Consider the following 13,275-nt stretch of genomic DNA (forward strand, 5'->3'; position numbering starts at 1 on the left):
TTAATATTTTCAAGGAAGCTATAATGTGTAATAAGTAGAAGTATTTCTGAATTAAACGCATCCTGGAAAGAAGCCTAAAGTAATATAAAAATACCTAAGTTAAGACTGCTGAGTTAAACAGGTTCTGACACCAGAGAATGAATCAGATTCAATATAAACTGTGATCATGTGAAGAGGGAAGAGCTCAAGGAAAGTCATTCTTAAATTAAAATATTTACATGCTCTTAAAATAATGTGACATTAGATATAATAATATACCTAACTATGAAGAGAAAATATATTTCACTGACCCTTCAATTCAGGAAGCTATCAAATGGGAAATAATAAAAAAAACGAACAACAAAGTTTATTAGTCTTCTCCATGGATAAGTCCTGATAGGTTACCAAATGCTATGTGGTCAGCCCTAAGTACATACATATGAGCAACACTAAGTGGAATCAGTAGGTGCATGTGAGTGTGGAAGTATGAGTATCTGTATGTGTGTGTGATAATAATAAAGAAAACAAGGTCATGAGTTCGATAAGGTGTGTTTATTAGGAGAAATTAGAAGATGGAGTGAAACGATGTAAATTCATATATATGAAATTCTCAAAATGAAATCGGTATAAAAAAAAAACCAACAAAACACTGGTGGCCATGTCAGAGGAGCAGCAGATGGCAACTGACTTCAGAGGACTGGCCCACCAGAAAAGAAAACCCTGGTGGGTAAGTCTCAGACAGCCAAGGCACTGAGACACAGACTGTCTTTTGCTTCTGCTGGGCCTCCACATGCTTACTGCTGCCATCTTTCTCTGGTATCTGGCATGGTGTGAATGTGTGTGGGGAGAGTCCACTGCCTGTAATGTTTCTCATGGAAACATCCTACTCTGCTGGACATTTTTACCTGTGGATTGTTATGAAAATGATTTCTTCTTAAGCTGTACTGCCTAACTGAAAATAATGATGTTAGTTAAATAGAGTTTTGATCATTAAAAATAAAACAAGGAGGTGTCACACAGCTAGAACACATGAGTTTCTATTGAGGAGCCATAGACTGTGGCTTATGTTAATGAGTAAGAAGCACAACTGAGTCCCAGTACCCCGGCTAGCTTAAATCCTATTACCTTTAATGTTGGGAAATGTGTTCGCAGGTTTTGGAGTGCATCACAGCTGAAACAAAGCTTTGAAAATAATTTAAAAGACTAAGATGTTTTTGTTAAATAGTTTTGAGATGAAAAATCCAAGAAGACACATGGTTGAGGTTAAGGTCAGGGAACAAGAACAAAGCAGCCCAATTATCATTAGCTGACATGCCTTTCTGGCTAGGATTGGTTGACAACCAAAGGTGGTGATTAATTCCTTATACCCATTTCTGCCCTCAATCTCCTGATATACATACATACATACACACACACACACACACATATGGGTATGTACACTAAAGATTTAAAGTAGAGCTGACTGATTGTTTTCATGTATAAAACTTTAGGTCTGTGATTTCTTTAAGATTCCTTATATGACTACCTTTCAAGATAAATAATAAAGTGATTGGTCCTCTACTTTTAACCTACAAAATGTGGCCTGCAAGTAAAAGACCTGGCTGAGAAGAATAGCTTGATTATTTACACTGTTAATCTATGACAAGTTGCTTGGTTATGAATGTTCGTGAGTTCTTGGGAATAATTTGGTTTTCACCTATAATATGTAAAATATTTAATCATGTAAGGGGTATGGAAAATATGTTATTTTTTACGTGTATTCATTGTAATCATTCACTTGAGAAACAAAGTGTAACCACACTGTAATTTCTTTAATGCCTGAAAGAGTTTGTTGGGGTATATAAACTGTAAGGGAATAAAACAGAAGGAGAAGAAAAAAATAGAAGAAGGAAAAGGAAAATACCAAGAACGAGAACTTAGGAAGAATAAAGATAGAACAAAAGGAAAACATCGAGAATGAGAGAATTAGGAGGAAACAAGAAAGTTATAGAAAAACAACAAAAATAAGAATTAGAAGGAAAACATCAAGAATGAGAGGTTAAGGAAGAATAAACAGAGTTAGAAGGAAAACATTAAGAGAAATGGAGGGGACATTTTTACATAGAGATAAGAAAAGAGAAAAAGAATTCTGAAGAAATAAGAGAAGGAAACCATCAAGAGAGTGTGTGTCCTCCTTCACCTCCTCAGATAAAAAACCTTAGGAAACCAACTCAGTGGATTGATTCCCTTTGAGTCCTGCGCTGCTGGAGGGTGGCCCCCAGGCAGCAATAAGATTGGGAGGAGGTGGAAATTTTGAATGGAAGCAGTTACAATAAAAGCTATTATAAGGGAAAATAAAAGGATGGCTCAGAGGTTAAGAGCAATGGCTATTCTTCTGGAGGTCCTGAGTTCAATTCTCAGCAACCACATGGTGACTCACAACCATCTGTAATGAGATCTGGTGCCCTCTTCTGGTGTGCAGGCAGACATGCAGGCAGAACACTGTGTACATAATAAATCTTAAAAATTTTTTTTGCTGAAAATTTAATGATTGAATTCTTTTCTTCCATCACATCTGATAATACACGCTTCCCTCACTATCCAAAAAGTATTGATCACAGAACACCCTGCGAATTCTAAAGTTCATGGATGGATGTTCTTTTCTTTATAACAAACCACAGTGTGAACAACCTCCTATACACTTTAAATTATCCCTAGATTACTTATAAGGCATGCAACCCATGTAAATAGTTGTTATGTAATATCCTTAGTTAATAATGACAAGGAAAAAGAACCTTTATGATCAGTAGAAATACAGCATTAAAATATTTTTGAAAGTTTATACTACTTCTCCATAGTGTGGTGGTTTGAATGAAAATGGCCCCCCATTGGCTCATAGGGAATAGCACTGTTGGGAGGTGAGGCCTTGTTGGAGGAAGTGTGTCACTGGGGATGGGCTTTGGGATTTCAGATGCTCAAGCCAGGTCTAGAGTCACCCTCTCTCCCTGCTGCCTGCTGCTCTGGATGTGGAACTCTCAACTACTCTCCAGCACCATGTCTGTCTGTGTGCCGCCATGCGTCCCACCGTGATGACCATGAACTAAACCTCTGAACTGTAAACCAGCCCCAATTAAAAGTTCAGCTTTCTATAAAAAAACAAGAACAACAAAACAAGCAAACCAAAAATAAAATTTTATATAAGACAAAACCCATGAAGTCTCAAAAATCAAAAAAGTCACTTTTTAAAATGAAATTCATTACATGGCAAATGAAACTGATCACAGGGCTAAGTCTAGAATATTTACTTTCTTCCCAGTATAGTTTTACAAAACTCATCCAGTTTTAAATAGAAAACCTTTCAGCAGGACTAAGACATTGACTTGAAAGTTTCACAAGTCAGATTCTTGCATGTGTTTGTGTATATATATGCATGCATGTGCTCAGACTGGCACATAGACCAGCACAGCCTTCAAAGTGTGTCTCAGGCTCCTAAATGCTGGGAATACAGGCACGAAGTGCAATAATGAAGATAAGAACTTTTTTTCTCATGGTACTAGGAATCGAACCCAGAGCTTGGGCAGGCTAGGCAAGCCTTGACTATTGAGCCACATCCCTGACTCCTGGAAGACAGGCTTTAAAATAACTCTATAGAAGCACACATCCCTGCCATGCCCACACACACTTGACAAATTTAAGACATTTTCACATTACTTGTAGCTCCACAAGCTTTCAGTTACCGTTACAAGATTTTCTATTTTACATTTCAATTTTACTATGTGCTGAAAACTTAATCAGTGGTACCACCAAAAGACAAAAGTAAAACTGTAATCAAAAAATGGAGCAGTTTTACAAATGTAAATCACTATGGATTTCTCAAGTCTTAAGTCACAGAACAGTAGCCATCACTCCACTTCTGTACGTGGATTAGGGAGGATGAGTAGGTATGCCAGGACCAGGCCAAAGGGGCCCGACTTCATATCCTGAATATGGATTAATTTTGCATGTAGTTCTGTAGCACCTAAGGATACATCACAGCTAAACTTCTGTTGGAAGAACGAATCCAGACTAATCAGCTGGCAGAACTGAGACCAAAAGTCAGATGTCTCATTCCAGACACATATTCCTTCCCTATACCAGGTATATTCAATAAACAAATGTTTCTTAAACAATTCTCTATATAGATTTGAAATAAGCTGATTCACAAAATTCCCAATGAATATATCCGCTTGTTCCTTATCCTCCTCCTCATCGTCCTCCTCCTCATCATCATCATCATGACAAAGCTAATCTGACGCTGTGTTTTCTGAGTTACATGAACTTGAGCTGATGGAGGCACAAAATTCTGAGTGAGTAGGGCCTACAGGTCTAGGAAAAACAATAATATTTGATAATGTGCTATGCCAGTCACAGAATGAACTGAGACACAGACATTCACCCTACCTTGGGGGAACACAGGTAACGAAACAAGCAAGCAGAGGCCTGCTGCTAAAAAGGGCCTGTGTGTAAATACTCATGGGAGCAGTTAGGTAGCTGACCCAGTAGCCAGGACTGTGGGGGAAACAAAAGTGAGGCTCACGTCAACTATTTTCAAACAATTTGATGTTCCATGAGACTTTTGTCTGAACTCAGCATTTAAAAAAAAATAAGGCTGAATTGGACCACATATAAATACATTATATTTGATGAATACATTACTAATCCACCCACCTTCATGGTTTATGAAAAATTTTAGAATGGATTACTAAGGGTTAATTAAAAAAGCAAAAACAATGACCTTAATACTTGTAATTGTGATACTGCACCTGAACACAATGGTAATAAGTTCACCAAGACAAAAACTTAAAACACACACACACACACACACACAGTTTTACACCAACTCGTCCTGATACAATGTGAAAAGCAGCATATACTAGTTGGGCTTTTGGCTCCTGTGCTGAAGACATAATCCTAGGAGACACAATGTAGACTCTGGCTTCCCATCACTGGTTCCGTATGTACCAGAAGTAGGCTCACAACTATTTCTGAGGGCAAGGTAAGTTTGGAAGAGATTTGGGTAACACAAGAAATGAATGGTTCTGACTATTAAAAGGATGGTATATACTTTGACAAATTCTGTTGTTCTTGGGGCAAAAATGTTAACCTAGCCAGTTACTGCTTCATACCCATCCTGTACTGATACTGTGTCTGAAAGGAAAAACAAGGAACACTATGTTAAGAACATGAGTCAAATACGAATTCTAAATAAAGCCAGTGGAGCAGGAAACAGTTCCTAGGTGACTGAAAAGGTGGAGGTGCATGTACAATAAGTCTTATTTGTGCTAAGGATGAAGTCTAGGCCAGAAAAGGGACAAGGTGAAGGTGAGTTCTCCACTGTTTAGTTTTGAAGTTAAAGAGAAAAACATAAATAGCAAAGACTGAAGAACTTAGAAAAGTTATAACCAAAATTATATTGGATATAAATAAGAGAGAATTTATTGAGAATTTCTTAGTCTTATTTCTGAGCTCTAGAGTTCTGACTCTTCCATTCACGATCTTTGAAAAAAATTGACTGAGTGAGACATAAAACCATTATTTCTTCCTATTACAGTATGCAGTGCTAAACTGGGTCATTGCTGTTAAGAACAAGTCATCCCTATTATGACTTATCATTGTCCAAGGGAGTCTAGCTAATACAACAATTAACACAATAATAACAAAAGGTTGACCTTATAGAAAGCAGAGAAAAAATGTGTAAGAATTAAGACTCTGGTACCAGAGAACCCAGAGCCAATCCAGTTCTGACTGAAACTGTAAATGTGACTTCATATAAGCATTTTCTCTGCTTTGTAGTCAAAATTAAAGAAAAACAACACATACACAGTAGTTACAAATGCCTACACTTGTATAATAAACTAGAGGAGCTGTGGCAGCATATCATGACAATACTGCATTCTAAGAATCCACGAAGTTAAATGAAAATTACAGACCAGGAAACTTACTATGACCTAAAACATAGGCAAAAATCTACAATTTCTCCAAATACGAGTGATATTCTGTTAAAGATGGAAAACAATAAAATATATGAAAGATCTACAAGTCACTTATATAATAAAAATTTTAAATACAAAAATTAGGATATGAAATTATAGACACATAAAATTAACATGTTCCTGGATGAAACTTTATAAACACATCATTTCTTAAATTTAACTTATAGGTTTAATAATGTTATACCTATACAAATTCCAACAGGATTAAAACAACAAAAATCACCCTAACAAAGAAAAAACAAGCACATGAAGAAAGGAAAAAGAACCAGAACTGTGAAAAGGAGGGTGAGGCCAAAGGAAGGAAGAGTGCTACAGGAAACTAAAGTTTATTCTACCCTACAATCACCCATGTGTGAGGTGTCAGCAGAACAGGCAGAAGAGCCCAGCAGAGGACCCAACCACAGGAAGACACAGTTCTTCTGCACATATGCTAGAGGGACATTTATAAGAATTTAAAAGATTTTGAGGTGGCAGTATAATCAGTGGCAGATTATCAATTAAATTTGAAAGACAAAGGATGCTGGGGTGGGGTGGGGCTAGAAGGGAAAGGGAAAGCTGAGGAGGAGGAAGAGAGAAAGGAAAGTGAGTAAAAATCAGAAGAAGGGTTGCTATGGCTTGGTCACCACACACTTGACGGTCCTCAGAAGAGCCCAAGGACGCGAACTGAGACGGACTAAGTACAGGAGCCTCACCTGCTCCTCCCACACCCGCTTTTCTCTCTCATAGGCGTCCTTTCTTTTCCGCTCCAGCTGTTCTTTCAGGACAGCAGCACGGGCATTTGTCTGGGCCTGGAAATGAAAACCATTAACACAATTAGTTATGAGAAGGAAGCCTGGATCTAAAAGGATACGGACTTTGAAGCCAGCAAAGAAGTTTATGTGTGTGGTTCCAGAATAAAAATGGACACTCACTCTTCTTACCCCTCTAACCTTGGACAACAGGGGATCAGTTGATATTGGCCGTAAGTCCAGTACATTGGAATGGAAATTAAAATGTAAACACTTAAGACAACTGTTATAAATATCCCATTCATCTTCAGAGAAACTTGTAGATGTCATTTGAGACAGTGTCTTGCAATTTATATGTATATATCCCAGCCTGGCCTCGAACTTATGGTAATCCTCCTTCCTCAGTCCACTGAATGCTCGGACTATAGGAGTAACCCAGTGTTAAAGAATTACATGTGTCACAGTTCTATGTATTCACATCATAATTTCACCTACTTGTTCTTCATAAATATTGCACAAAGGTAAGAAGTGCTATTTCCCAGAAATTGTAAGATGACAAATAAATGGGAAATCAAAAGTTAAAGATAATGATCCATCTACATAAAAAAAATCTTAAGAACAAACTTTTCTCTCTCAGCTTTCAATTTCCTAAGAAATTATGTTACCTAGTGCATACCTTAAGTGACTCCATCTTTTTGAGCCTCAAGTCAGCCTCTTCAATTGCTTCTGGTCCTTTGGTAACATTAGCTTCGCTCTAGAACAATTGTCAACACACCACTTAGCAAACAGCAGCCACGCTCAGTGCCACCTCTGCCTGAACCAACAAGTGAAATGAAACCAGAGCTGCGACTGAACCCTCGAGAGCAAAAGGCGAGAAAAGAATGATGCAAGTGGCCTTTAATTCGTTCAGGCACATCAGGCATAGTCTATATTAAAATTCCTATGGAACAAACGATTTACCAATTTGAAATCATGTATTTAAGATTTATTTCATTCCTACATATAGTTTTCTGGTCTTTGACCTTCATTTTCTTTTTAACAATTTTAGCTTTTAATATTATGGACATGGTATGTTTAAAGTTAATCTATTACCGGATTATTTTTGAAAAATTGATTTTTACCTACATTTTCACCACGAAGTTTGGCTTTAATCTGTTGGCGCTCATTGAAATTTTGTAGTCTTATTTGCCTCAGTCTTGCTAGATAAACCTAAAAGAGGAACAACAACAACAACAACAAAAATTCACTTAAAAGGAAATCTATGAATATTTTTACTGCTAAAAAATCTTAATATATAGAAAAGTGTTAATCTGAATACAAGAAACAAAAGTTCTGAAATTTGGTTAATGAAATGAAATATTAGCTTTCAAGTATTTAATTTAAAGCATTTTTCTGCAAAGAAAGAAATATGTTATAATTAACAAATTTTTAAATTATATCAAAAGAAAAGAAATTCAAACTCAGAAGGCTGAGTAACAGTTATGAGGCAAAATTATGACATAGCATGTCAGTCAAAACATATTAACAGGTTCCTATAGACTTACAAAATCTTAAAATAATTGTTAAGCATTTAAACCATGCAAGAAAAGAAGGCGATGAACTTAAAAATGGCTGCATGGCGGAGGCATGAGCATGCGGGAAGCATACCTCTTCCTCCTTGTTCCTTGGCTTCCCTCCTCTGGAAGAGCTGGGCCTGCCTCCATACAGAGATGCCAGGTTCTGCAGGATTCCCTGTTTGTCATTTAATGTACTAAGTTTAAGGAATGAGTGGGGCTACATTGCCCTTCCACCTAGGCATCCACATGCCATTTCTTTCTTTTGGATAATACCGGCCACTTCTAGATACTACACTAACAAGCCCTGGCACTTTCTATGACCATGATGGCATGTAAACTCAGTGAGAACAGAAGTCTAATTAAGTCCAACTATAATTATTTAAAAAGAGACTGCATATGTTTTTATAGTCATTAAAGAAGATTTTAAGAGTGTTTCCTTCATTAAAACCCAAAGTACTATAATATCTTTTTTGCCCTTAAAAAGATCCAATTCATTTCTAGGTATCTGTGTGCATACTACACATTCACACACACACACAAACTTTTATATTCACTGCTGATTTCAAAGACTCTGATGTACATTAGTTATCTGACCTAAATCATACTCTGCTCTCAGGTATGCCCTATAAGAATCCTACAAATGATTAGCCCCGGGCAAAAACTGACTCATTTCCAAATACAGCTGATGGAGAATGTGGGATTATCGTACTAGAAATTATCCACATGCTTCAGCAAAACTACCAGTTATCCAATTATGTACTTTCTCTTCCTTCAACATACAATTATGTTTAAAGTTTCTTCAAACTTAAAAGAGTTCTTAATCCACTTTCCCCATCTATTATCTTGTATCAGTGTGTGGTAAATGTACTTTTATACTCATTATCTCCATTTTCCTGACTGTCAATCATTTTTTAACCTTCTATAAATCTGGCTTCTAAATCCAGTATAATCTAATTTTTTCTAGTCACCAGCAGTGTCAGAAATTATACAAATGAAGCCTTTTGTGCAATCTTTTAACATTTTAAAAATTACTTCTAAATAAACCTACTTCATTTACATATATATGTATATTTCTCTAATAAATGTAGGAGGTTCACTATGGAAAATTTAAAAATAAAGCATTAAACATTTATGAAGCTAACCTTTAAGAACCTTACATTTTAAAGGAATTATCTCCTAAATAGCCTTTTATTTGTATGTGTGAGTGCATACAAGCATGTTTTCATAGAAATGAACATTTCTACAATTCTCATTTTTTCACTTACAGTTATAGTTTCAGCTCCTCCTCATATTCACCAACACACAAGCACAGATATGTGGAGGTGGGTGAGGTAGCTCCTGATAGAACACTTGTTTGGCACTTCATAAAGGCCAGGATAACTAACATAAATAAACAAGGGATACATGAGATACTAGAGGGAGTATAAATTAGCAAATTGCTTTGGAGATTCAGAATTCAAAAGAAATGCCTAATATGAGGCATAAATTGAAGGGCTCAATAATAACTAGGAAAGAGAACTGGTAACATCTGCATTTGGCTGATAGTAGGCAAAAATAAACTCTAGTTTGTTGACTCTAGTGATTGATCATAATCAGCTGAGCTAAGAATAAGGTCATGTTGTAAAAAGAATGGGAAAGTCAAGTTCAGGAAGCATTTGAGGTAGTTTTGTTCCATATTAAGTAGTTACTCAAATGTTACTCCAATAAATTCTAACTTTTGTAGTTCGAGAAAAAAAGAATAGGTAATGGGTATCTGTTGTTGCTCTTGGAGGCAGGGATTTACTATATTGCAAAGAGTGACTTTGAGAGTTCCTAGACTCAAACAATCTGTCTGCCTCAGTTTCTACAGTCGTAACGCATGAAGTTGGTACCTCCTCTAACCTACTATATACCGTAGTTTATATGTGAGCTAATTTTTTTAAAAGAATACAGTTATCCACAGAGTTTAAGGAGAGTAGGATGGTTATATAAATGCAGTCCAATACAAAATTATGAAATTATAGGATTTTTTTTCTGCAATGTTTTGTAAAACAGATTGCATAGCTTTTAAGTGTTAGCTTTAGATAACAATGTGGTCTAGATAAGTTAAAAGACTAGACATTTCCTCTTGCAGTATTTTCTAACACACATGACCAATACTTAATTCAAAATCTCATATACAAGGAACCTGCAGAGCTCATCCACACCATGTGATGCAACCTCTGGAAGCACAAGAGCACTGTGCACCGTGCATGCTGTCACTCAACACCAGTGCTTCCTGAAACCTGGGCTCCAAATTCAGGACTATGAAATGCAGTGCTTTTACTGGATACAACACTTTTCTGCTCTTATAATAATTTAATGTTTAGGGCTGGAGAGATAGCTCAGTGGTTAAGAGCATTGCCTGCCCTTCCAAAGGTCCTGAGTTCAATTCCCAGCAACCACATGGTGGCTCACAACCATCTGTAATGAGGTCTGGTGCCCTCTTCTGGCCTGCAGATATACACACAGACAGAATATTGTATACATGATAAATAAATAAATATTTTAAAAAAATAATTTAATGTTTAATTATAGAAAACAAGAAGAGAGGCTCTGCCTTATTGCAGCTGAGAACCAACTACTCCAAGTTGTCCTCTGATCTGAGTATAGACCTACATTCATACACATACACAAAAATAAAATAAAAAGCCAGTGGAAATATATTTACATTTTCAAATTATCATGGGTATTAGCATTAAAGGAAAGTACTTACTAGGTACAATTTTAAATCGCTGTTGTTAATATATTTTCCTAAAGAGTAAAGGTTAACCTTAAATAGTGCCAATTCTTGTACAGTAGTATATGTAAGCGCAACTGTTAAATGGAGACCTCAGCAGTTGTAATGTTGAACTGAGAGGCAAAAACTGTCACGCCAATAAAACATAAATGAAAAACACTACAAACATGCATTAGTGACTACTGTGAAATTAGTCTCCCGAGAGCCCTCCGTCCCTAACGCTCCATCTCTTTACAATCACAGCCAGGTCTCTACTGGACGTCCCTCAGAAGTTCAGTGTTCTAAACATCTGACGACATCATGCAAGTCTATTTCAATCCACTGCAGGGCTGAGGATAGAGTGTGGTGGCAGAGCACATGCACTGCATGTGCAAAATCCTAGATTTGGTCTCGAGTACTGCCCTCCACCAGCCAAAAACCAACCAACCCAAACCAAAACCTACCCCCCTGAAACAAACCAAAACACTAGCAAACAAAACTAAAGATCTTGCCAAAGATTAAAGTTTTTTTTAAATGAAACAATGGCAGTAATATTGGAAAACCATCCGAATCTCATGCAAAATCATCTACAAATACGATAAATAATGCTAATTTACAGTTAGAAGAACTGATCTGAAGGAACTGCTGGTTACACAGTGGTCCATGTCTGAGATTCAAGCTCCCTGGGAAGCCTCCCTCGGGACCAGCCTCCTTGTCTACAGAACAAGGGGGCATTTCATTAAAATACTACTAATTTACAAACCATTGCTAAACTTACTGCTTCTTTTTGGCTATTCTTTTGTGTCTGACAAACTTTTAGTATGGCCAATTTTATTAAGGGATTTTTTTAAATATACAAGTTCATAATAATAATTATAATAATAAAAAAATTTCTTTAGGGTTGAGGGTGTAGTTGAGTGATATAGCCCTTGGCTTACATGTGTATAATGCCAAGTCTGAAACCTAGCACTGCAAAAGAAACAAAAAAAGTACATGTGATTTTAGCCAAAAGGCTAAGAAGCAGCAATTTAAATAAAAAGAAAGGAAAGAAAAAAGAAACAAGTAAATATAAGTGAATAAATAAATAGGAATTATTTGAACAGAAAGAAAATAAGAAGCTTGTCAAATGTTGGGAAAGTATAGTTTAGTGATAGTGTTGGTTCAGCACATCCAAATTCTTGGGTTCAATACCCAGCAACATGCACGCGCGCGCGCACATACACACACACACACACACACACACACACACACACACACACACACTCTCTCCTGGTTGCAAGGAAAAGGTAAAGGAACCACTATGGTAGCAATATTTTTCCATTCCCACTTGTCTATTTGCATTCTGTTACTGTAATAAAATGCCCTAATGAAAAGGAACTCAGTGAGAAAGCTTATTCTAGCTTATAATTCCAGGGTACAGTCCAGCACTGCACAGAGGTCAGAGTGGCAGAAGCCTGAAGAAGCAAGTCACATCACAGCCACAGTCAAGAGCAGAGAGAGAAGAACACTCATGCCTACTTTCTTGTGGCTCAGATTAAGTGCTAGACTCAGAGGTCATCATTCCTGACTAGGGAATGATGCTATCCACAAGGAGCTGGGTCTTTGCACATCAATTACATAAATTAATCTCCCAGACACTGCCCACAGGCCAACCCAATACAGACAACATCTCATTGAGAGTCTCTTCCCAGGTGACTCTAAATGTGTCAAGTTGACAACTAAAGTTAACCATCACGCTACTGAATTAACACATAAAACATAATTTATAAATGCACTGTGAAAATGAAAGTATACATTCTTAGTTACTGAGGCACTCACTACTGAAAAGTTACACAAATAATGATACAATCAAAATGATATCATTGATTAAAATGGAATATTGCAAGAGAAGCAGAAGAAAAATAGACGAAGCAAATGTAAAATGGTAGAACATAACTAATCCAAACATATAAAAATTATACTGCCACTGAATGTTATTAAATAATTATGTAAATAGACCATTAAAAGACAGAAGTCATTTGGTAATTTTTTTTAAAAAAACAAATGAACCAGTGTACATTCACTACAAAATGTCTCACCCTCATAATAATCATAATAATGAAATGATTATTCAGGTACCTTAAAAATAAAGGACAGAACTAGAAATGCTACAGAAACACTTATTTAAAAAATGATACTGCAGTGGCTATATTGCCATCAACTAAAGTGATCTTCAAAAAGAAACAAAAACAGAGAGACTGTGATTTATACCCTCATGTGCAGTA

The 13,275-nt window shown here is 36.5% G+C and overlaps 1 protein-coding gene across 11 annotated transcripts in view; it reads right to left on the bottom strand.

Moving 5' to 3' along the window:
* The window catches only part of Nek1 (NIMA related kinase 1), a 122,098-nt gene that overhangs the window by 51,623 nt on the left and 57,200 nt on the right, over positions 1-13,275 (bottom strand). For 7 of the 11 annotated variants that reach the window (XM_038326699.1, XM_038326698.1, XM_038326702.1 and 4 more), the window contains 4 exons: positions 8,366-8,449; positions 7,844-7,927; positions 7,395-7,472; positions 6,683-6,778 (listed from right to left, as the gene is read on the bottom strand). In XM_038326699.1, coding sequence (XP_038182627.1) covers positions 6,683-6,778; positions 7,395-7,472; positions 7,844-7,927; positions 8,366-8,449 — 342 coding nt within the window. The remainder of the gene's footprint in view (positions 1-6,682; positions 6,779-7,394; positions 7,473-7,843; positions 7,928-8,365; positions 8,450-13,275) is intronic. The other 4 variants (XM_038326706.1, XM_038326708.1, XM_038326704.1 and 1 more) reach the window with 1 other exon arrangement.

This window comes from Arvicola amphibius, chromosome 4 (assembly GCF_903992535.2).
Source record: "Arvicola amphibius chromosome 4, mArvAmp1.2, whole genome shotgun sequence".
NCBI classification, from domain to species: Eukaryota; Metazoa; Chordata; class Mammalia; order Rodentia; family Cricetidae; genus Arvicola; species Arvicola amphibius.